At 43.6% G+C, this 24811-nt stretch overlaps 1 protein-coding gene across 4 annotated transcripts in view; it reads left to right on the forward strand.

The window, feature by feature from the left end:
- Positions 1-24811, forward strand: part of LOC147207175 (SH3 and multiple ankyrin repeat domains protein 2-like) — a 172139-nt gene that overhangs the window by 129273 nt on the left and 18055 nt on the right. For 2 of the 4 annotated variants that reach the window (XM_086106238.1, XM_086106236.1), the window contains 5 exons: positions 5922-6057; positions 7349-7429; positions 11900-12012; positions 14797-14902; positions 16321-18793. In XM_086106238.1, the coding sequence (XP_085962364.1) occupies positions 5922-6057; positions 7349-7429; positions 11900-12012; positions 14797-14902; positions 16321-18793 (2909 nt within the window). Of the gene's footprint in view, positions 1-5921; positions 6058-7348; positions 7430-10414; positions 10439-11305; positions 11345-11899; positions 12013-14796; positions 14903-16320; positions 18794-24811 lie in introns of all 4 variants that reach the window. The other 2 variants (XM_086106237.1, XM_086106235.1) reach the window with 2 other exon arrangements.

Below are 24811 nucleotides of genomic sequence, written 5' to 3' on the forward strand. Positions count from 1 at the left end.
TTTTTTACTCATTTTTCTTTCCCACTCTGTCAACCACATGCGCCAAATCAACCTTTCCATTGCTTTGTATGATGTGGATATGAAAATACAAAAAGCCAATGCATCTCAGGTTTTAATTTTATTTATTATTATTATTTTTAGGATGCAATGTATACATTTGGCATCCAAGGAGAATGGTGAGAACAGTTTCGAGGAAACATTGGCCTCCAGGCTTCATCTGTCACAGATGTATGCTATCATCGATTTTATCCTTGCAACTTTGCAAACAAATGTGGAAATTATTCCTTTCTTGTTGGCATGTGTTTGATTGTGGTTACCCCGCCGTGTGACAAGCTCAATGTCATGTGGGTCCAAGGAGGGGTTACCAGGTGGAGCGGTGACATGACGCAAGAGAAAAAGAACTGTGTGGTAGAAATGAGCATTTATGATGTAAAGGCACCATGTCTCATGATGTAATGGAAGGTATAAGGTTCAATGAATTGAATTCCATGACAATTAGCTTGACAAATGGCTTCATGATTGGCATGGATATTTGCAATTGTAATACACTAGAGTTGACCCCCCTCCGTTCCAACTACAGAGGGATCACACTCCTCAGCCTCCCTGGTAAGGTCTATTCAGGGGTGCTGGAGAGGAGGGTCCGTCAGGAAGTCGAGCCTCAGATTGAGGAGGAGCAGTGTGGTTTTCGTCCCGGCCGTGGAACAGTGGACCAGCTCTACACCCTTAGCAGGGTCCTCGAGGGTATGTGGGAATTCGCCCAACCAGTCTACATGTGTTTTGTGGACTTGGAGAAGGCGTTTGACCGTGTCCCTCGGGGAGTTCTGTGGGGGGTGCTTCGTGGGTATGGGGTACCGAACCCCCTGATATGGGCTGTTCGGTCACTATACCACCGATGTCAGAGTTTGGTTCGCATTGCCGGCAGTAAGTCGGAATCGTTTCCAGTGGGGGTAGGACTCCGCCAAGGCTGCCCTTTGTCGCCGATTCCGTTCATAACCTTTATGGACAGAATTTCTAGGCGCAGCCGAAGCGTTGAGGGGATCCGTTTTGGGGGCCTCAGTATTGCATCCCTGCTTTTTGCAGATGATGTGGTGCTGTTGGCTCCTTCAAACGGGTCTCTCCAACTCTCACTGGAGCGTTTCGCAGCCGAGTGTGAAGCGGTTGGGATGAAGATCAGCACCTCCAAATCTGAAACCATGGTCCTCAGTCGGAAAAGGGTGGAGTGTCCCCTCCGGGTCGGGGAGGAGATCTTGCCCCAAGTGGAGGAGTTCAAGTATCTTGGGGTCTTGTTCACGAGTGGGGGCAGGAGGGAGCGGGAGATCGACAGGCGGATCGGTGCAGCGTCTGCTGTGATGCGGACGTTGTATCGGTCTGTCGTGGTGAAGAAGGAGCTGAGCCAAAGGGCGAAGCTCTCAATTTACCGGTCGATCTACGTTCCAACCCTCATCTATGGTCACGAGCTATGGGTCGTGACCGAAATAACGAGATCCCGGTTACAAGCGGCCGAAATGAGTTTTCTCCGCAGGGTGTCCGGGCTCTCCCTTAGAGATAAGGTGAGAAGCTCGGTCATCCGGGAGGGGCTCAGAGTCGAGCCGCTTCTCCTCCACATCGAGTGGAGCCAGATGAGGTGGCTTGGGCATCTGATTCGGTTGCCCCCTGAGCGCCTCCCTGGTGAGGTGTTCCGGGCATGTCCCACCGGGAGGAGACCCCGAGGAAGACCCAGGACACGCTGGAGAGACTATGTCACCCAGCTGGCCTGGGAACGTCTCGGGATCCCCCGGGGAGAGCTGGAAGAAGTAGCTAGGGAGAGGGAAGTCTGGGCTTCCCTGCTAAAGCTGTTGCCCCCGCGACCCGGCCCCGGATAAGCGGTAGATGATGGATGGATGGATGGATGGATAGAGTTGACCCTTCCTGATTTAGGCCCTTCTGAATTAGGTTGGTGAAATCAACAGCTATTTCAATCAAAAACATTTTAACAGCTTTCAAGTTACATTTTAACATAGAACCGCTTGTTTGATTTTAGCATTGTAGTTCCTCGTTTCAGTAAAGTTTTTGGACAGCTTCTGCTTGAATTTCTTTCCAGGGTGTTAGAAAAGCCTCCTGGGGCTGCTGTTTAGTTGTGAGTTGCGTCCCTTTTGTTACCTGGGTGGATATTATCACGTATAGACACACTACGGGGGATTGAAGGCAGTTTCAGAGTGCAAACTTCGCAGCGGCTAACTTTAAACATATCTACAAGTGGAGATCTTCTTGCAGTTTCTTCTAACGCCGATCGCCTGCACTGTGTCGACTATGCACCACTCCTGCGCTTAATTTAAAGCCGAAAGATAGAAAAGTTCACCTATGCATACACTTTGCGCTGGGCACAAAATGATGGTCACCGGCGTCCGGCCACTGGACTATATTGAAGAAGTGTGATGGCAAGTCGTTCGCCAAGTTTAGCATTGGATAACAGTGTTATCAGTTTATGGTGAAGTGAAAATACGATACATCTTTTCATCTTTGTGGACGCTTGTGTCACCCTCCAGGCTCGTATTAGCCCTTTGTCCTTTCCTATCCTGTCCTTTCTGAGCAAGATGGCCTGCAAGCACTTGGAGGATATGTTGTTTGAATTCTAAAAATGCTTAAAACAGGTTCCTGGATGCAACCACTAAGCCACCTTTAGCAAAGGTTACTTAGGGCTGGGTGATAATTCAATATCAATATGTATTGTGATAAACAACATGGGGCGGCCCGGTGGCCCAGTGGTTAGCATGTTGACCTCACAGTGCAGAGGTCCCAGGTTCAATACCCCCCACCCTATCAATTACCTTCCAAAAGGCAATTTAAATTGGGTTAGGTGGTTATATGATCATCCAGCTCCGGCCTCCCTGTGTGGAGTTTGCATGTTCTCCCCGGGCCTGCGTGGGTTTTCTCCGGGTACTCCGGTTTCCTCCCACATTCCAAAGACATGCACGGCAGGCTGATTGAACACTCTAAACTGTCCCTAGGTGTGAGCTTGAGCACGAGTGGTTGTTCGTCTGTGTGTGCCCTGCGATTGGCTGGCAACCGGTTCAGGGCGTCCCCCGCCTACTGCCCAAAGACGGCTGGGATAGGCTCCAGCACCCCCTGCCACCCTAGTGAGGATCAAGCGGTTCGGAAAATGGATGGATGGATATATACTGTGTTTTCCGGACTATAAGTCACAGGTTTTTTTTTTTCATAGTTTGGCGGGGGGTGCGACTTATACTCTGGAGCGACTTATGTGTGAAATTATTAACACAAGATGATGTCATTTCACATGTTATTTTCACATTAAAACACAAGAGGGCGCTCTCGACCTGTGTTGATAAATCGACGATGAGTCTGACGTAAGCGACGTAGAAAAGGAAGCGGCGCATCTTCTACCTCCCGAGTTGGGGGAGTTGTTTAAAAGTAACACAGAGGATGAAGATTTCATTGGATTTAGTGATTTGGAGTGAAACTGATAGTTTGGTAAACTTGTTAGCATGTTCTTTATGCTAGAGTTATCTGAATAACTCTTAATATGTTACGTTGTTACTGACATTGCCAGGCATGTCAGTCATGTAACGTTAGTATACCGTACACTTATTCAGCCTGTTGTTCTCTATTTTTTTTATTTTTTTTAAATTGCCTTTCAAGATGACATGTGTGTTTTTGGTGTTGGATTTGATCAAATAAATTTCCCCCAAAATTGCGACTGATACTCCAGCGCGACTTCTATATGTTTTTTCCTTCTTAATTATGCATTTTTTTGGCTGGTGCGATTTATAATCCGGAGTGACGTATAATCCGAAAAATATGGTATATACTGTATATATATTGGCTATCATTATCGGATTATGTAGACGTGCTTTTTTCCCCCATTATCAGTCCGATAGTTATTGTGCATCCCTAAATGCAATGTTTGTATAAGTGATATGTCTCGGGGCGAACCAGATTTCCAATTTGGGCCTTTTGTTCTTCTACTTTCTTTCTTTCATAACTTTGCTGCTGTAAATTGGGAATGTCGCCATTGTGAAACGAATAAAGGATTTCTTATTCTTATTCTTTTGAGCTGAAAAGGTTTTGGGAAACAAGCCTAGTTTAATGTTTGATTCCAAATTAGCATGTTCTTTCTCTGCTATCATTAGCCAAAAAGAACATGAGGTTAACTGAAGACTCCAAATTTCCCATTGATATGTGAATGTTGCACTGTCACTTCAAGTCAGTCCCGTGGTGTGGCTCGAATGGTAGAGTGGCCATCTCTCAAACTGAAAGCTTGGGATTTGATAACCTGTGGAAGTATCCTTGAGCAAAATAGTGAGCCCTCATTGGAATGAGCTGTTACTTAATTTTCCTGACAATCATCTACATTAATCATTGTGTGATTGTGTGACACTAACCACTACTGCTGTTGTTGTTGAGTTTTTTTAACCGTTATTTTATTTATTTATTTATTTATTTACGAAATGCACTAAGGAGTGACACCCAAATTTCGTTGTATGCAATACAATGACAATAAAGGCGATTCTAATTCTGATTTGGTCAGGGGGTTTGAGTACCTTAAAGGTATAAAAAAATGTGATACAAATGAAGCCCGCTGCATTTAAGTCCATTATGTACAACCTCTTATGTCGAGTCAGCTGAGATAGAATCCACCGATATAATCATTTTCAGTACTACTTGTGCTGGAAAAAAAAAAAAGAAAATCGATGGGTGGACAGTATAGAGTACCTCCAGGAAGGACATGCGTTTAATATCACAAGTAGATATTTAATTTAGGATTGATTTGTTATCCTTTTTGTCCCAGTAGTTTCATACAAAGAGGATAAAATATATATAAGTTGCAGAAAAGTTACTTGTGTGTCCACATGAGCTGTACTGAATGTCTCTATCTGTAACCATCACTATTGTATAATAGGGTGGAGGAAGGAGTAAATTACATAATCCTAACCCTATGCAAAGTAAATGTGTGCGAGTGCGTGCACGAGTGTGTGGAGGAGGTCATTGTGAAACAGCTGTTGTGGTGTTTCTAATTAATACAATCCCTGTCCTGGTGATGTGTGATCCCAGCACTGTACTACATGAGCGATTAAAACCCAAAGAGATTTCCCTGTCTTTCCCTCCGATCCTTTTCCATGCCATCTATCTCCTACCGCTGTCATTTCCATCATCCTCCACTTTTATGATCCATAATATTATAGATGTTATTGTATGAAAGAGTAGACGGGGGCGGGACTGGAGAGGAAAAGGAGGTGTGCAGAGGAGTCCATCAAGCCTGAATTTCCATAGCTAACATGTGAGACTGTAAAGGTTTCTGTTCTAGCTGATCTCACATGTGGATATAGTTCATATTGTCAGCGGGCATTGCAGTTTACAAAACATTTCACCATATAACCTTTTGCTCATGTTTAAGATCATCTCGCAGTTTTAAATAGTAGTCAATGATAAACCAAATATAAAATGCAGTATTTAGATCTACCTGGTCCTATGTGGGGAAAAAGTGCTTGCTCCCTAAACTTAATAACTGGTTGAAATCAAGTGTTTTGTTGAACTGCCAATGAGTCTTTTACATCTTCACACGACCTACTGTGCAACACTGTTCAAACTCCCAAACGATGATATTTTACTCTTAATATCAGCCGGGTTACAATCCAGATTGCAGATACATCAGGTCTAAATGAGCACAGCTCAGTGTTCGTCTGCCTTCACTTTGTGGTTCAACTATGCACCCAGGTGACATGTACTTTTAACCATTTAATTACAATTATTACTCTATGTGCACAGAAGTGTTCACGTCAGATTTTCTTGGCTGAATAGCTTTCTCAAACCCCTACCACTAAATTCATTTGTGTGTGTGTGTGTGTACGTGTGTGTGCGTGTACGTGTGTGTGTGTGTGTGTGTGCGCGCGCGCGTGTGCTTTTGTGTGTTCATGTGTTAGGTGAATCAAGAGAACGTGGTGAAAGTTGGCCACAGACAGGTGGTCAACATGATCCGCCAGGGTGGGAACCGCCTTTGGATCAAGGTGGTGACAGTGAGCCGGAATCTGGACCCCGAGGACACAGCACGTAAAAAAGGTAGAATGTTATCAAATCCTGCAGCAGGATTGTTCCCATTAAGCAAAATGCTGTCACGTCATCCTGACATAGCAGGTTCGTTTCTCTTTGTCAGTTCAAACGATACACTGGAGAACGTTTTTCATGCATCATTAACTTACGGTCTGTGAAAAATCAGCCATGCTCCTTTTTAGTGTTATTATTTGAACTGGTAAACTTACTCGATGGAGTGGATTCTGAAATGTCACATTTGTTCGGTGATGTACTGAGTTTAGTGTTGACTATCCAATTTGTTTTCTCCCCTTAGTTTAGCCGTAATTTAGTTACGGTGTATTTCTAGTGGTTTGTCACATAACTTGCATTGATCAGGCTTCAGTAGTTTATTTTGAGGATGATCAACGAGTGCCGACTGTACAGTCATACCTCGGTTTTCAACCATAATCCGTTCCAGAAGGCTGTTCGAAAACCGATTTGTTCGAAAACAGAAACCACGCTCTTTTAAAAAAAAAAATTATTGAACACGTCTGCTCACAATGGAACACTACACGAGGAAGCGTCACTTCCTCGTGTAAGGAAGGCGAGAGGAGTCAAGTGGCGCATTCAAATGCGCTCAGTTTGGTCGAGAACCGATTTTCCGTCGTAATCCGAGGCATAAAAAACTCAAAATTTTGGGTCGAAAACTGATTTGGTCGAGAACAGAGACGTTCGAAAACAAAGGTTTGACTGTAGTACACTACACTGCGTTAAATATAGCCAATAGTTTTATATGTTCGAGGCCATAACAGTACTTGAGATTTTAGCAAAGGCCAAAGAATCACCAATTTTGATGACGTTATGGCAATTTTTACCTTAACATTGAGTGTTTTTCAAAAGACAGTCCAGTACACTGTTTGAGATATATACTGACAAACCAAAATTAACTCAAAACGAAAAGAGTTTTCAGAACAGATAACCAAAGTCACTGTTGTGTGTCTCCTCTCCATTTAGGAAATGCACTTTCCTTCCTTATAAAACATTTGTAAGGCTGTTTCTGGAGTATTTGAACCTCTGCATTATTTATATCTATTTTCACTGTCTGCTTTTTTTTTCAGTGCACTACAGGCACTTATACAGAAGCCTTTGGTAGATCTACAGCTAATCAGAAGTGCTAACTTAAACCAGACCGTCAATAGAATCGGTTCAATTAATGAAATGTTTTCATTGAGTGAAAAACGTTGAATCAAACCTAGAATCATAGAATGTTCTTTGATCACCTCCACTATCTTAACATCACAACTGGTACCCGTGGTAACTCTGTCCATCTGACCCTCAGCTCCTCCGCCACCAAAGAGAGCTCCCACGACTGCCCTGTCCATGCGCTCCAAGTCAATGACATCCGAATTGGAGGAACTCGGTAAGAGCTTGACGGCTTTGTATGCAGCGATGGCTGTTTGAAAGTGCTCTATAAATACTGTTGACTTGACTTAATTTGACTCCAAATGGTCAGTGGTTGGGAAGTCATTGTCTAACAAGTCTTCTCTTTTTGCTTGTGCCTTTATCGTCTTCTAATTGATTGAATAACTAGTGGATAAAGGTAAGCGCTTTATGCTGCACAACCTTTCGCTGCCCATTTTGCCCCGCTTCTTTCCCCGCCAGCTTGCAGCAGCCGAATGATTTTTAGTTGGCAATGGCGCTGTTCGAGTTTCCATCAAATGTACTGTAATTCACGTGAGCTGGTCTCGCCTTCCTCATTTCCTGTCCACTCTCAACATAATGCATGGAAGCTGCTGATGACAACAACAAACCAATACATTAAAAAAAATATATCATTAGTTTGATATGAATGTATTTCTTTGTCTGTCCGTTAGTTTTCGGTATCTGTGTTTATGAGCATCACCTCAGAGTCTTATCTTGGCATTAATAGGCTGCGCTTGCCAAGTTGCCAAGACGTGTACAAGGTGATAATGAGGAACGAAGGACTGAAGGAGATAAGAAAGGGTATAAAAAGCCAGAATGAAAGTAGCATGACATAGAGGCAGAAGATAGTGAATTTATAGTGTGTCCAGTTACTAGGTGATGAGCAAAAGTGTAGTCAAATGTATGCATTAAATATCCATCCACTATCTGAACTGCTTTATCCTCCCCCTGAGCTGGCTGCCAGCCCATCGCAGGGCACACATAGACCAACAACCATTCGCGCTCACATTACGAGGGACAATTTAGAGTGTTCAATCAGCCGACCGTGTATGTTCTTGGAATGTGGGAGGAAACCGGAGTACCCGGAGAATACCCACTCAGTATTCTGAAAACATGTCAACTCCACTTAGAAAAGCTGAGGCCGGAATCGAACCCTGCACCTCTGTACTGTGAGGCCCATGTGCAAACCACTCGCCCACCGTGGCACCTGTATATATTCATAATTATGTTTGTATTTTTTATTATTGCAAAATTGTGTTGCAGTGAAGCCTTTGAACAAGGTTGCATCCCTTTATTTTGTTATTTACTTATTTGATTTGTACTAATGCACAATGTCCTGAGTGACCAGCTTTCTGGCAAACAAGCCAGAAATAAAACTGATAATGTTACACGAGCTATCTTATGGGGAAATAGAATAAAATACGGCTCGCGTCTAAAGAGCAAGTAATTTGGAGTCTCTCTAAATAACAAGACGGGCATACATTTAGCTCTTGGCTCTCAAAAGACCCTGAGAGTGGCCATGCAGACCCCTTTTACCTCTTTTCCAAAACTTGGTGCTCGTTCGGCACCAGGGCCAGCGCTGTGCTTAGTTGGTGCTTAACAAGTTATTACGAAGAACGTGTTTGGTTTTCCACCAGCAGAGAGCCAAGCGGGAGCTATGTCATTACGTCATCGTAAAGCTTCCAAACATTTAGCCAAGAGCGCCTGTGCTATTAATAATAATAATAATAATGCACTGTAAGCATCTGCCAGGTAACTAATCATAGCATTGATTATACTTGTATGTAGAATGTAAAACAGTTAGGGACATGCAGTCAGCAAACGCTTAGATAAGCGTTTGCTGACTGCATGTCTGCAGGTCTCGTGGTCTTAATGATAATAGATGATCTCGAGGTCGGCTGCGAGTTGGAGATCGCATGCTCTCTCGGCACATCCGCGATTGCTGTTGTGGTGGGAGTTCACCGCTCAATAATTTGTGCAAAACTTCCGTGCGTCCAGGGAATCATTCCTCTACATCTGCGATCGTCATGATAACCCCGCCCCCCGCTGTAGTTGATGCCACAGTCCGGCCCAACAAATAATTGGGGCCAGCTTAAGCACCAGTTTCAAGCACCAGAGATAGAGTCAATTTTGGTGGTGGAAAAAGAAAGAACTGGGCACAGGCCCGGAACTAGCACTAGCACAAGCGCGGTGGAAAAGGGCCATTTGTGAGCTGCAACAACCAATGTCCTAATGCTAATCACCTACAAAATGCGTTCCCCTCTTCATACAGGGGAGAGGTGGTGGTACACCAACAGTCCAAATGGTTGCTGCTCCACTGTAGTGTTCTCCTCTTTAAACACATTGTGTATATTGGCTGCAGTTGCAGTGCATTTCCTCTGGAGGGTAATACTGACGTTGACTCGTGTGCTGCGTCGCTACCAGAATTCCCCAAGTACAGGGCTTTACAAATAAAGGGGGATGTGTTATTCGGCGTACAATTTTTGTTGTTGTGTTAAGGGACTTTGTGTTAACTCATTCATAACGTGTTAATTTAGACTACCCTAGTGTGTGTGTGTGTGTGTGTGTGTGTGTGTGTGTGTGTGTGTGTGTGTGTGTGTGTGTGTGTGTGTGTGTGTGCATACATACAATTCAAATCCTGGAGACCAAGGCCCCAAAATGCATTTTCATGCACATTTGTGTGCTTTTATAGGCAAATGCTTAAAATAAATGTGCCAGTCTTGTCATTGACTTCTTTTTTCTAAGCAGCTCATGCTTTAGTGTAAACACTTGGATTCATCATCCCTAACTGCAGTCGTGTGCCCTGTGTGAAAGGTGAACAAAGAGCATGGAAAGGGGTGAAGGTTTTTTTTTTTTTTTTTTTTAATGGCTGGTGAACAAGTTGACTTTCGCAGAAAAATGCTGATGGAAAAATAAATGTGGTCAGCATGTTTTTCTCTCCACAGCTGCTGATCTTACATGTTTACGTTCCATTTACTGAATAGTCCTGTTTTCTAGCGTTGGTAAGTGTACTGCACTTGAATGTATCATAGCCAGCCTGGTAACGATAATGTATATTTTATTTGAATGGAAGATGGGTTTACTGGTGCAGCATAGAAACACATGTTAAATGATGAGAAGCAAATTGATCAACTATGTTTTCCAAAGAAATGGGGTCTGTCTTGTACTCGCAAGACTCAACAATATTTTCTGTCACCCCAAGCCACTCTAAGGAAAAAGAAAGGTGGTAAGTTATCATAGGCATGCTAACACAACGATCCTCGATATTTACTTCATTTTCTCCATCTTTCTGCGATCAGCTAACACTCCCATATTTATTATTTTGTGAGTGACTTACTTCAGTTAACCCAAATAGGGTCACTCAATGTCATGTTTTTGATACTGTTGTTGTCTTTCTTAGCCACTGCATGATTCGATGTTGTAACGTGAAAATGTATTCCAAGTTCTTCTGCCCATTCGACACACTTGCTGTACCACAATGTATTGTTTGTTGTTCTTTTGGACCTTTTTGTTTTAAGTCGATATAACACTGTTGGGATGTTTTTAAATCGTAGCCCATCACAAATTGTTTCCTAAATCTTTTATGCAGAATGACACACAATCTCCTTTTATACCGCTAACATCAGAAATCTGTCCAAAACATGCTATGCTGAAAAATGTAAATGTGTTTGTGATTGTGTATGTCAGCAAAACACACAAAATTATCAGGTCAAACCTAAAAAAAAAGAAAAAAATCACTGTCATTTCTTTTTCTTCATGTGTGCGTGCGTCTTTTCTTTACCACCACATGTCACTGCAGGCAAATGTGTTTGTGTGTGCGTACAATACATGTGTGCGCCTGTGTGAGGAGAGAGGTTTATTCCAAGAAAGAAAGAAGAAATGTTTCAGTCAGAGATAGGTTTCCAGGACAACAGTGTTTTGTGATAGGATGTACCTGAAATCCAATTGGGAGGCAGGTTCAAGAGAAAGGAAATGTGTATTTTAGTGTGTGCGTGCGTGCGTGCGTGCGTGCGTGTGTGTGTGACTGTCGTAAAGGAGTTAAGGTCATTGATGCTCCTTTCCTCCCCTCCCCATTCCCCTCCTCTGTGTGTAGATGTGCAGAAGAAGAGGATTGTTTTCCGAGTCACTCTAAGTAATCACACCCCATAATGCATGGAAGCTTTCTAATGAGAAATAGTCAGGGGAGGTGATGTGAGGCCAGATCAGGGCTAGCATGTAGCTTCCATGAGCAAAACACAAAGTGGGCTCTAGATCAATTGGCATCATCACGGAGGGGAGTTCAGTCCTGCCAAGTATGCCGTTGATCTTTTTGGAGATTCAACAAACAACAGAGAGAGCGAGACCAGACAGAAGATAACGGCATACTTGTGAGATGAACTACTGAATTGCTCATTTGGTAGTGACTGAGGAACAACCCGAAGACTTGGATGATGCTATTGAGTCGGCTGCTTCGAAAGAGTTTGCACGGCTTCCAAGGCTTTGACACAGCCAAGACATTCCATCTCAGCCCACTTGCTCCCCCTGTATTACGTTTCATCTGCAACATGAGCGTGCAGGGGAGGATCTTGTGAATCATTCGCTTGCATTTGCCTCATGAGATCCTGATTGAAGCTTTGCAAACCGAAATCCGGCTTGGCAGTTTGTCTTCTTTCTTCATGAAATTAGGAATTGCTTTTGTTTTTTGCAGATAAAGTTGAAGAGATGACACATGCCCAGAAGACATCGCCAGTTGATATGAAGATCGCAACAATCAAGCCACGCCCATCCAGTCGCTGCTTGATTACACCCACCGAACTAAATGTAAGATAACACAACTGAACTCAACTGTGTTTTGTTTTGGGGGGTTTTAAGTTCTAATCATAAGAGGTACATTTCTAGAAAAATGTATTAATGAGATCTGGGTAGGTCACTTTTTTTTTCTCATACATGGTCATGCACAAAGGCGACTTGGTTCTGGGGCTGGAACAGGTCAATTCTATTTCCTCTCATTTTAATGTGAGAACTGAGTTTTCCATGTAACTAAGATTGAGCAGTTTGTGTTTCTTGATTAATTCAGTTGAAAAAAATTATTGGATATACTAATGACAGAGAAATCTGTGAGCAAAATTGAATCATGTTTAAACGTTATACGGTATGCAAATATTGGGGGCAGTGTTTTTCTTGTATTTTGCATATGTTACAATAAAAGTTCGAACTGGCGGAGAGGGAGCTCTGAGTATGATCATCGGGGCAACTACCGTCGTTCGCCCTCAGAGATATTTCCTGTCGATATTGAAGACAATTTTCCCTGTGTGCCGAGTCATTTGTTTAACTTTGTCCAAGAAAAACTCTGACAACTGTATACAATTTGGACAAACAAATGCAACCTCCTTTTTCCTTTGCTTTTTCTTGTTTCAAGCACGACTTTTATCCCTTTACTCTGAGCTTGCTTCCTCAAACTTCTGGGGTTAAATTCCTCACTGCTTGCCTGCCTCGCATGCACTCATTTGCTCTATTTTCAAACATGCTCTGAATAACCAGTTTAATCGGTTAATCATGTCACATGTGAGGAAAAACAATGCATGTGAGTGGTCTGCGCATTTCCGTGATAGTTGTAGAAATATTAACTCTTCTCCTGGGTCTAACTCAGTGTGAAACTAATTATTCCGACAAGTGAGGCCATGAGTTTAGTGTGGGAGTGCACAAAAATGGTCTGACTTCAACTCTGTGATGAATTATTGGAACATATATATATATATATATATATATATAAAATCAGTCATGCCCCGTGCGTGTGTGTGTGTGTGTATATCTATCTAGATCAGTGGTTCTAAACCTTCTTAGAGGTACCAAACCCAACCAGTTAATATGCACATTGACCGAACCCTTCATTAGTGGGAAAAAAAAATCTATCTATCTATCCATATATATATATATATGTATATATATATATATATAGAGAGAGAGAGAGAGAGAGAGAGAGAGAGAGAGAGAGAGAGAGAGAGAGATTATAGAAGATATTACAAATTCAAGATTCAATTCAATATATTGTACAACGAACTATCACAACAGTCACATTGACTACTAAGCAAACTAAATTTCCCACAGCACTGATTGGACAAGCAACATCATGAGATCATCTGCAGCCTTTGATGGCCAAGTGGGCGTGTCATAACTAATTGACATGTTGAGTCACGTGTATCTTACCCTCCGTGGCAGAGGCTCCGTCGAACCCCTGAAACCGCTTCACCGAACTCCTGGAGTTCGATCGAGCCCAGGTTAACAACCACTGATCTAGATAGATAGATAGATAGGTAGGTAGGTAGGTAGGTAGGTAGGTAGGTAGGTAGGTAGGTAGGTAGGTAGGTAGGTAGATGGATAGATGGATGGATGGATGGATGGATAGATAGATAGAAAGAAATAAGGTAGTACACTGAGCGACTGGTTACCATGTCCGCCAGACAGTACAAAGGTCCTGGGTTAGTTAGATCCCAGCTCCGGCCTTCCTGTGTGGATTTTGCATTTTCTCTCCGTGCCTGTGTGGGTTCTCTGCAGGTACTCTGGTTTCCTCCCACATTCCCAAAACATGCATGGCGGGTTAATGGATCACTCCAAATTGTCCCTAGGTGTGATTACATACCAACTGCTGTCAGGCTGCTGAATAAAAAATAGCAACAATAATATTTAATAATTGAATGATGTGGAAAACAACTGTAAATAGCACTGCGATTTATCCATTTTGTATTTATATTGCACTTAATTGGACGGTGTTTGTTTGTTTTTTCTTCTTCTTTCTGCCTACATTCTTGCTGCTGGAGGCTGTAAATTTCCCCAGTGTGGGACTAATAAAGGATATCTTATCTTATCTTATTGTGAGTGTGGATGGTTGTTGATCACTGGGTGTGCCTTTTGATTAGCTGGCAACCGGTTCAGGGTGTACCCTGCCTCTTGCCCGAAGAAGGCTGGGATAGACTCCAGCAGGCCCTCGTGTTAGGATAAGGATGTTGGATGGATATATAATATACAGTATGTGTGGTGTGTCGTACCCCTGCCACCTGACTTCAAGCAAATCGGAACCGCTCACCAGCCGATTGCTTAGCATACGTAGACAACCATTCACAGTCACACTTCTAGAAGAGTTCACATTTTCAGTGATCCTAACATGCATGTTTTTAGAATGTGAAAGAAAGCCAGAAAACCATGAAAAAAAACATGAGGCGCGCAAGAGAGTTGGGTTGAAATTGCTATGCTCCGCCTCCAAGCAATGAGGCGTTAGGCACCTTACTCACTGTCCAGCAACCAGCCCCACCCTCCATCGTCCTTTATCCAAGCCTGCTTTTTTGTTGCTTTTGATACCTGAGTCCTTCCAGTCCCAACGCCAAGTCGTAACAGACTATTCCATGCAACCACATCCTGCTCCAAGACAATCATGTCAGCAGATGGATGTGGTCTGAAGTGACATGCACTTTGATTTCATGCACACACAGACTTTCAGCAAGAATGCTTCAATAATGCAACTCTCAGTCAAATTATGAAGGCACCCCTATAACATTCAAAATGTTAAAAATGCTTGTTTTCTCTTTTTGGCAATGTTAACGTTTGCAGTCCATGTACCATGACCGCCAGGGAGTAGCAGTGGTTCCGCCCACTGTGCCAGGGGCCTTTCTGGGATTACCAGAGAAGGGCATGCTTAGGAAGCAAAAGTCCATAGGTATGACAACTCTGAAGTGTGTGTGTACTATGTAAGGCTGCTGACTGGCAACCTCTTGTGCACTTTAATGCACGGAGGACTTGCTTGTTGTACTCCAGTGGTATTAAAGCTAATTATGGATAAATTACTGTGATAACGTTAGCAAAGTGAAGGCTCCATTGATAATACTGGAGGTTCTTAAAATGAACAATCATGACCAGCGTTTCGCCATTGTATGTAGAGATGCAATATGTTATTAATAACTTAGTGATTAACAATATTATCATGGCAGCAAATTTTAAGGCCCTTTTCTGACATAACATTCTTTGGTCAGCTACATGACGACAAGTTTTCCAAGATGTGACACTTCAATACTGATCATGTGAAAGAACAGAGCATCTTCTGCAAATGTGAAGCCATGCAAGCTCATATCCATTTGTCAAAAGCAAAACTATTTTTGTCAATAGTTGTACGCTGACCTTCCATATCTATTACATGGCTGGATAATGCATAGTTTTTAAATCAACTTTCATGGTAACATTTTGATCATTTATTTTGGAATTGACGATTGTCGTTTTGTCCATTGTAAGTTAAAATCATTTGCAATGATTTACCCTAACCCGAATTAGAACCCCCAGGAATCATCGTGGAATACAAAGCAGTTCACGGAAAAGAGGGTGAGGTGCAGAATATTACATTTACATGTAGTTTTCATTCTGGCAGATAGATGTCGCAATCAGAGAGACAGGATCTAAGACAATGTTTGCACTGCAGGGCACGATGGCCAGTTAGCTTTTTTTTTTTTTTTTTTTGGTTAAATCCGATCTTTTTATGACACATGAATTCTGTCCAATCTTTTTATATGCTCATTCACATTACAAAGATAAAGGTGAACAGAAAGCATCCGTGATGTGACATGCACGAGGCACGACGTTAAGTGATGCTAACAAAAGACGTCACGCAGCAGTGTTTACAGAAGTAGATTTGGTATAGCATCTAGGGGCTCATTTTATCTTCTCATATCTACAGAGGAGGGATGCGGGAGGAGGTAGAAATATTTGGGGGAATGAAGCTAGGCTTTTAAATCTCTTCATTTCATGGAGACATCTACTAAAGATGACGGCATGCTGCGTGTTAGAAATTAATGATCTGCGTGGCTAAATTCCTATTAATTTATTATCACACCGTATGCAGAAAATCACCTTTCAAGCCGCGGAATCAAGAATTGCTCTCCGCAAAATGAGGATTGTTCTCTGCGGAATAAACACTTTCTCTCTGTACATTCCTGAAGGGACAACCTAATTATTATGTAAAATTAAAATTATGAACCCACATCTAAACTCTTCGTTAATTCATCCTTTGAAACATCAATTTTGTGATCAATTATTAATGTATTAATTTATTTATTCTCTATTTTCTTTCTGATCAATGTCTTCAAGGTACAACAGAGGAGGAAAAACAGGGCTTCCTTACGCCTCCTCATCTTAAATTCTCTCGCAGCCTCTCAATGCCAGATACTTCCGAGGATATCCCTCCTCCCCCAGCCATTTCACCCCCCTCGCCACCAGCCTACAACTCACCAGCTGGTTCAACACCCAAGAGTTACAGTACCACAAGACCCAGCTTCACCCAGAACTCGCCTAACGTAGTAACGACTATTAGTAGAACTACAGATATTGGTACATTGAGGAGGGGCTATCACAGACAGAGTTCAGAGCATTTTGAGAGCCCACGGACCCGAGGGCGCACGTCGGTGCCTGAAAACCCTTACTCTGAGGTCGGCAATAAAAATTTGTATGTGCCAGCGAAACCAGCCCGAAGGAAGGGCATGCTAGTAAAACAGTCAAATGTCGAGGACAGTCCAGAAAAAACATGTCATATGCCAGCAAGCCCCTCGGGCCCAGTTTCCATGCCGACTACACCTGTTGAGCGAACATGCTCTTCCATCCCCATTCCTACCATCATTGTCAAGGAGCCATCCACCAGCAGCAGTGGCAAAAGCAGCCAGGGTAGCAGTATGGAGATTGAGCCCACCACTCCAGAACACCCATCTTTAATGCCAACTGTTGGTGGAAGTGGTGGTCTGCGCCCTGAAGATCCAATGTCTCTCGCCAACCCATTTGCGGCAGCTATTGCTGGGGCAGTACGGGACCGTGAGAAAAGGCTCGAGGCAAAAAAACACTCGATTGCCTTCCAGTCAATAGATATGGGGGATGATGACTCAATCGGTCCTACCCCAACCCCTCGCCTTAGGCAGTCAAAGTCTATCGATGAAGGTATGTTTGGTAGTGACGAGCGACTTAGAAGGATGATGGCTCCACCAGTCAACCTCGGACGTCCTGTCGGGGGCGGCAGTGGAAACATGACAGATTTCAACACTCCAGAGCCCACCGTTGTTCGGGAGCCTCTAAACACAAAAACAGGACAGTGTTCCAACTTGGACAGCCCTGTTAGTCTCCCAGCCACGCCCCCAAAGAGCCACTACCGGGCCAATGGAACATACCGTCACCCTGTCACTGGTAAACCTCTGGACCCTAATTCTCCTCTTGCTTTGGCACTCGCGGCTCGTGACCGAGCTATGAAGGAGCAACAAAATCATCATCAAAATCCTCCTCAGGTTCCGCAAACTCCCAAACATGAAGCTCAGTCCCTCCCCCTGCAGCCAAGCCACAAACCAGACCTCAACCAGCCACTCTTTATTGATACCAAGTTGCGGTCTGGGATTGAGACAAGTTTTGCTGCAATCTCCTCTGCAACCATGGGCCGCCCAGGGCGAGGTGGCTTGCGGAGGCAGATGACTGAGCAGAAATACGAGTCTGACCCAGGCCGGGAAGAACGACAACATCAGGCACTTGAGGAGAGGAAAAGTGCGCCAGCGGATGTGGCTGACACACCCAAGTCAGCAGGGCTGCTAATGGTTCACACCAGTACAGAGGCAAGCAAGTTAAATAACCAAGAGTTGGAAGGGCAGGATAGCAACAGACCGTCTGAGCTGAAAGACCCCAATCAACCTGATCCCCGCAGTGGCCCAACATTGTCAATTAATCCCCAGCCCTCCTCAACGCGAAGACGTAGCATTCCATTAGGGGAATCCTTGGATGAACCTGTGAAGCTACCCTTCCGTATCCCCCCTCCTCCTCTTGCGTCAGTTGACGTTGACGAGGATTTTGACTTCACAGAGCCTCTCCCACCTCCCCTAGAGTTTGCAAACAGCATTGACATCCCCGATGACCAGGCTAGTGCCATTGCACAGATGCTTCAGCAACAGAGAAGGAATGGGGGGCCTCTGCTACCCCCATACAATGCCCATGCCCCTCCACTTGTCACTGACCAACATAAACGGGTGACGAACAGTATTCCCCCTTCATATCCTCCTCCCCCGCCAGACCCAGAGTCAGGGATCGGTGACTCCGGCATTGAAGAGGTAGACAGCCGCAGCAGTGGGGATCCTCAGCACATGGACACCACTAGCACCGTGTCGAGCATCTCCACCCTTTCGTCAGAGGGAGGCTTCTGTGACACCACTCTGGAGAGCCTTTATGCTACTGCAGATGGGCATTCCTTCCTAGTGGATAGACCCCCTGTACCACCCAAACCCAAAGGAAAATCAGTCATCAACAGAACCTCACTTTATCATGATGCTCTAATTGAAGAACCACCGGAATCTTATGGGTCACCACCTCAGGCTCCTCCTTCCTCCTCTGAACCTCCTAGGACGCCCACTCAAAGGACATCAAAGCTGTGGGGTGATCAACCTCCTGAGTTTCATAGTCCTCCATCTACACCAGACAGCAAGAACATAGTTATCACAGAGTTGAGCTCCATTCTGCAACACATGAATCGCGATAGACCGCCCAAGTCAGGAGAAAGCCTCGACTCCCCCACAGGGAACCAAGGGGCCTTTGGAACAAGGTATAGAATGGCACACTTATTTCCTTTCTTTTAAACTGCTGTGGTGTTGCTGGTTAAACATACGGTATTTCTCATTTAGCTTTTTTGTTCAGACAGTTTTTGCGCCAATGCTGTGATGCATATCTCAGAAATATTTGAAAGATAGTGGGTGTTGAGATTGGGCTACTTATTTGCCAATGCTAGAAGAGACACTCCCACCTATCATTTGGTTTTTGTTAGCAGTCTCAGATTGTGAGCGCTTTCGGGTTGTTTTGGGGTTATGACCCGTGGTTATGAAGAATGCTTGCTGAAAACGGCTGCAGCTGCTAAGATGCTCTTGTTGATTTGAGTTAGTATTCGTAAATGTAGTTTTGCAATATTTAACTCATTCGGTACCAGCCAATTCTGGACCAAGTCTGAAAAGACGTTTAAAAACGTCTTTGGGAGTGAATGAGTTAATTCATTTTGTTTCAAAGTTGCACGCACTACACCGAACTTTACTATTTTAAATCTTATGCTTTACTCTCTTAGAATTTCTTTGGGTGTAGTAACTGGTCGGGCCTGAATTGACGGCATAGTGGAAGAACAAAGGCAAATTTCCCCACCTGGAGAATATCAGGGAGGGATTAAAAATGTATGGCAGAGGTGGAGCAGCGAGATTTGCTGCCAGCTTCAAAGTAGTCCAATTTATCAGGACCGGCAGATTTTGAATGGATATCTTGTGTTGAGGGCTTTGTATACCTCTGTCAAGTTAAATTGATAGAAATGTAAAAGTCTGATTTAATGAAAGGTTGTCGTCAGACCAGACTGTCGTAAGAACGTCGTATGCCGGCTTGAGGCTTTATTGCCAGATAGGGATTTATTATTTTATTATTTTTTCTAGAGTTAAGAGCAGTGCTTTGAAGTTTGTGTCTCATTATTTCATTTGGCTTGTCTGACTTTTGGCCGATGCTCATTTCCCCCACCCCTCTTTTTCATGAAAATGACAAGTGCAAACATCATGTTTTAGGAGAGACAGAATGAGTCAAAATCCAGTTTATAAAACTCAAAGATGTGGGACAACGGTTTTGTGGAAACAGTACCTGAACTACATCGGCTCATGTTTTTTTAACCTCACATCTCAGTATGTGGGAGGAAATAAAAAGCGGAATAAATAATTCAATGGTGTCATGCATTTTGCATGGACAGTCCATCGCTCATCAGAGAGGTGTAGAAAAAGTGTTGATTGCTTTGGGCACTTCTTTTTTTCTGTTCCAATAAACAGAGTTAGATCAGAATGGTTGCGTCCATTTTTCTTAATTACACTGAGATGCCCAGCAGCTGCTTAAGTCCTGCCTTGCATCATTCCATTCACGCTTCACGCTTCATGCCACATGCGACCGTGTTATCCTCATTTCCATCATCAGTGCTTGGTCTGTTGACCTTACACTTTGTACTCATTTCATTTTCAGCTCATCTCCATTTTCTCCAGTTTCCTGTCGTTCCTTCATCTCTTCTTCCTTCATGTCCCCCAAGTCCACCCTCACAGGTAGGGTCCATCGGCTGTTGTCATGTCATATGAAGCTCTCAGCTTGGGTATTCGTTTTTAACATGGACCTAGGACATGTCACAATTTGATACGTCCATATACAGTCGTACCCTGCCATCGTCAAGAAAAGATTTGAAAGACTGCAAAGTTGTCCGTAAATTTGGAGTGAGGAATGTGTCATAGACGAAAAAGAGCTTGCTTCACATTTGTTAGTTTACCTGCAGCGTTTCTTTTTCATTTATTTATTTCATGCTTGTGAATATTCTGTTTTACTTGAAACGAAACGGTTGATATTAAAATACAGTAGCCCCTTTCCCCTGTGCTGTCAGACCGCTTCCCGTTTGTCTCTTCCAGGAGTTATGTTCACCACCGCTACTTGAGTTTGTTAATGTAAGATAGCAAACTATTTGAATACAAAAGGTTATCTACAACCGCAGTAATTTGCTTCCAGCAGTTTCTCCAACAATAATTATTCAGTTGGGACCGAAACCAAAGGTAGACAGATTGAGGAAAGCAGAGCGCTCCACCATTGGTAGTTGGAGGCAACTCCTGCAAGAGATGAAGTCGTTTCATGAGACCATGGAAAGGATCCATTATGAGGTGACAAATCATCTGGCATACAGATGACTGAGCTACTGTTAGGCTCGCCTTTTACTCATGTGAAACGGTCCTGGAATAAGGTAATGAAACCCAAGCACCTGAAGCGGAATCAGTGTGTAAATCAAAAACAAATTAACAAACCAAACTCCAGTCAGTGTGTTCACAGGCAGTCCCCTTGAGATTGGCTGCCCTTGTCATTTCTGAAAACGCAGTTGTACTTAGCTTTTTTGATCATTATTTCTGTCACGTTGCGAGGTGGTGGGGGACCCCAAAAAGCAGGCAGGAGGGAGAAGCAGGGTGAACTTGACGAGTTGTATTGATAAAAACACAGAAAACTAAATCCTAAACAAACAAAGTTCTAAGAACACAAGGAATCCAAAGTACCAAACCAAAACCATGACTGTGGCAAAAAACTAACAGGAACAGAACCATGACAGAAACAAACATGACAGGACAAACAAACAATGACCCGACACCGAGTGGTCGTGGCGGGAGTCCTTTTAAAGCAATAATTACATGACAACCAACAGGTGTGCAGCTGCAGGGAGAGCCCTACAGTGCCACCTGTTGGTCACAAACAGACTCATGGCAATTTCTCATGAAAATCAATATCCAGTGCAATATAGGTGATCTGAATAGACCTTTACGTACAGTATATTAATGCATCATGATTCATGCTAGGATTACAAAAAAATGTTGTATGCTGAATTGCCAATATCAGATGTGGTAGTAAACACTCATGCCACTCTTCATGAAGATATATGCGTTGAATGGATCATGAATAATGCATCTAAATTATTCCCCCTCTTTTCCCCCCATTACTTTGCTGCCAATGTTTCTACTGCAATAACTCTGACAGTTTTCATCTTGTGGTGCTGGCTGGTGCACACGTTGCTTGATAGTTTGTCGTTCATTTATCTTAACGCCATGTTCGTCATTTGTCAGTGGATTTAAAATGATTTAGTTCTCGAGGTTAGCAGTTCTTGTCTAAACTGCAGGTATTCTGTGGGTCACTGTGTGATGACTACTGAAATGGAGGAAAGCCTGTTGAAATCAGATGGTTTTGGCTGGCGGTCCTGTCTCATTTGAATGATCTCTCACATTTGAATACCAGCAATTAAAATGTCGGTTTTGCATAATATTGCATGTCCCCTTCTAGGCCCAAACCATTGGAGTTGCCCCCACTGTCTTTATTGCTGTGGCATGTCCATAGCATATTATACCGGTCTCTAATTGCACAGACTTATATCGCTCAAAATATTGTACCGTAGGTGTCGTTTGATGTGAGTATAGTTTGACGGAATGTTGTCTGATGTGATCAGAACAAGAAAGTCACTGTGAGGCCAGACTGAGGAACAGGTCGTATTCAGTCCTGAGCCCGAAAGCATCGCTGAACGTCCTGGTGGAGTCTACCAATTGCTTGTAATCTGATGTTTTTGTTTGTTGTTCTTAAACAATTGTGTGGTTGTGTCAGCGTATAAATCCGTTGGTATACACCCCTGGGGTCTCCGATGATCATCCTTCACACAAGGTATTTGACCAGATAGTGACAATGCCCTCGTGTTAAGTGATCTACGGAGGGGATAGGTGGGCCTGCCTTCCTGGCTACCAAACAGATGGCAACATACAAACAGAAGATGTCCTAGATTCACACATGGCCGGCCTCTCACTCGCTTTTTTTTTACCCTGACTTACTTCATCTTCGGCTCACTTGCTATTGTGCACACTCTCCTGCCCTCATTCTTCTTCGTCACTGTACTGGAATGAACCTCGGCAGCAGTGCTAACATCCCCTTTTTCTGTTCCTTCGGATGCTGATAGGGATTTTTTTTCCCCCCTTTCTATCTTTTTTTATCCCTGTCTCTTAGCCTCCCAGATTAAATGTGCGTTGGTTGTGCCTGTGGACGAAACGGTTGCCAGGCAACCAGCTGATGAGAGCAGCCTTGAGGCCTGCGGTGATGTCAGCCTGAGTTGGAGGGACATGTTTGCACGTGTTAGTGAGTGCATGCGCGCGCGCATGCGTGCGCGCGTGTGCATGCGTGCGCGCGTGTGTGAGCAGGAGGATGGCAAGCCTAACCCACAGCGGAGTTCAACATCATTTTATTCAGGTCACATGCCACGCTGCTTTTGTAGACCACCATTACGTAACCGGGTACAGCTGAGTGTGTGCGTGCGTGCGAGCATGAGTGAGTGAGTGAGTGAGTTAGTGTGAGAAAACAAGAGCGAAAAGAGAAAGAGAGAGAGAGAGAGCCCTGGCTTCTATAAATAAATGCAGCATGTGCATGTTCACCAATGAGTGTGACCCTTCATGTGTGAAGTGGATGTGCTAGAAAGAAGCAAAGAATCATAAGATGTGAGGGTGTGTGGGTGTGTGGGCATGGTGCAAGGAGGTCTCCCACCACCTCACCGGCATCGATATAGCTGTGCATCACCGAAGTCCAGAACAGGACATACTCAAATTCTTTCTGCTCCCCCCCCAACCCCCCAGTTTTATGTCCACTGATGATACGGTCCACCTTTCTCTCAAATTGGTGTGCTTTGCCTTTGCATAATCATGGAAAGTTGGGGCTAAATAACTGGACAGGGTGTTCATGTATGAACCAGTTTACGCATTGATGTAGCAATAAGTTGTCACGCGGAAAAAAGAACCTTCAGTTCCTGCTGTACTTACTGCTTTTCTTTCATTTTCTTCCGAATATCTGGTCTAAATATGACTTAACTCCTGCGTTAGAATGTAGCGTATTGACATTTGAGAGTATCTCACAAAAGTGAGTTCACATTTTGTGAATATTCTTTCATCTCTCCAGAGAACAACACCGAAGAAATGACGCTTTGCACTTTACATCGTAAAGCCGTCAATTGTACAGCTTGTATAACTGTACTGTCCCCTCAAAATAAAACAACACACAGTCAATGCCTAATCCGCTGTCAACAAAAGTGGATTACTCTTAAATGGAAAAAGTATCAATATTTTGCTTCATAATTTTGTCGCTTCACGTTAATATCCAACTGGATTTAAATGGTCTGAATTAGCCATTGTCTAATGACTGCAAATAATGTATTTTTGCTCATTTACCGATGCCAGCGGCACATAGCAATAGGTAGGAAAAAAAGGAAAGCTATGCAGGGTTAGTCAAGTCAAGTCAAGTCAACAGTATTTATAGAGCACTTTCAAACAGCCATCGCTGCATACAAAGTGCTGTACATGGAGCAATTTAACATGCACAATAAACAGTAAGACAAATCGGTAATAAAGGCGGTAGAAAGCACCAAACAGTAAAACCAAGAACAAATCTAAGTCATGCTGAGTCGAATGCCAAAGAATACAAGTGAGTTTTGAGGAGGGTTTTGAAGATGGGCAGCGAGGAGGCTTGCCGAATGTTCAGTGGGAGGTCATTCCAGAGAGAGGGACCAGCAACAGAAAAGGCTCGATCCCCTCTGAGCCTGTTTAGTTCTTGGTACTTCTAATAAAGTCTGGTCCACAGACCTGAGGCGCCGGGCAGGTGTGTAGGGGCGGATGAGCTCAGAGAGGTAAGGTGGCGCGAGATTATTCAGAGATTTGAAAACAAATAAGAGGATCTTGAAAATAACTCTAAAATGAATGGGGAGCCAGTGAAAGGATGCCAGAGTAGGAGTTATGTGCTCCCTCTTACGAGTACCAGTCAAGAGGCGAGCAGCGGCATTCTGGACCAGCTGAAGGCGCTTAATGGAGGACTGGCTGACTCCAAAGTAAAGGGCATTGCAGTAATCGAGCCGGGATGTGACAAAGGCATGAATTACTGTCTCAAAGTGTTCATGTGAGAGGAGAGGTTTTATTTTGGCCAGCTGTCTAAGGTGAAAGAAGCTGGATTTAACAACGGCACCAATTTGCCGATCGAGTTTGAAATCACTGTCCAGTTTAAGGCCCAAGTT

The sequence above is a fragment of the Hippocampus guttulatus genome, chromosome 3 (assembly GCF_054856545.1).
Source record: "Hippocampus guttulatus isolate MCC_2025c chromosome 3, RoL_Hgut_1.0, whole genome shotgun sequence".
NCBI lineage: Eukaryota > Metazoa > Chordata > Actinopteri > Syngnathiformes > Syngnathidae > Hippocampus > Hippocampus guttulatus.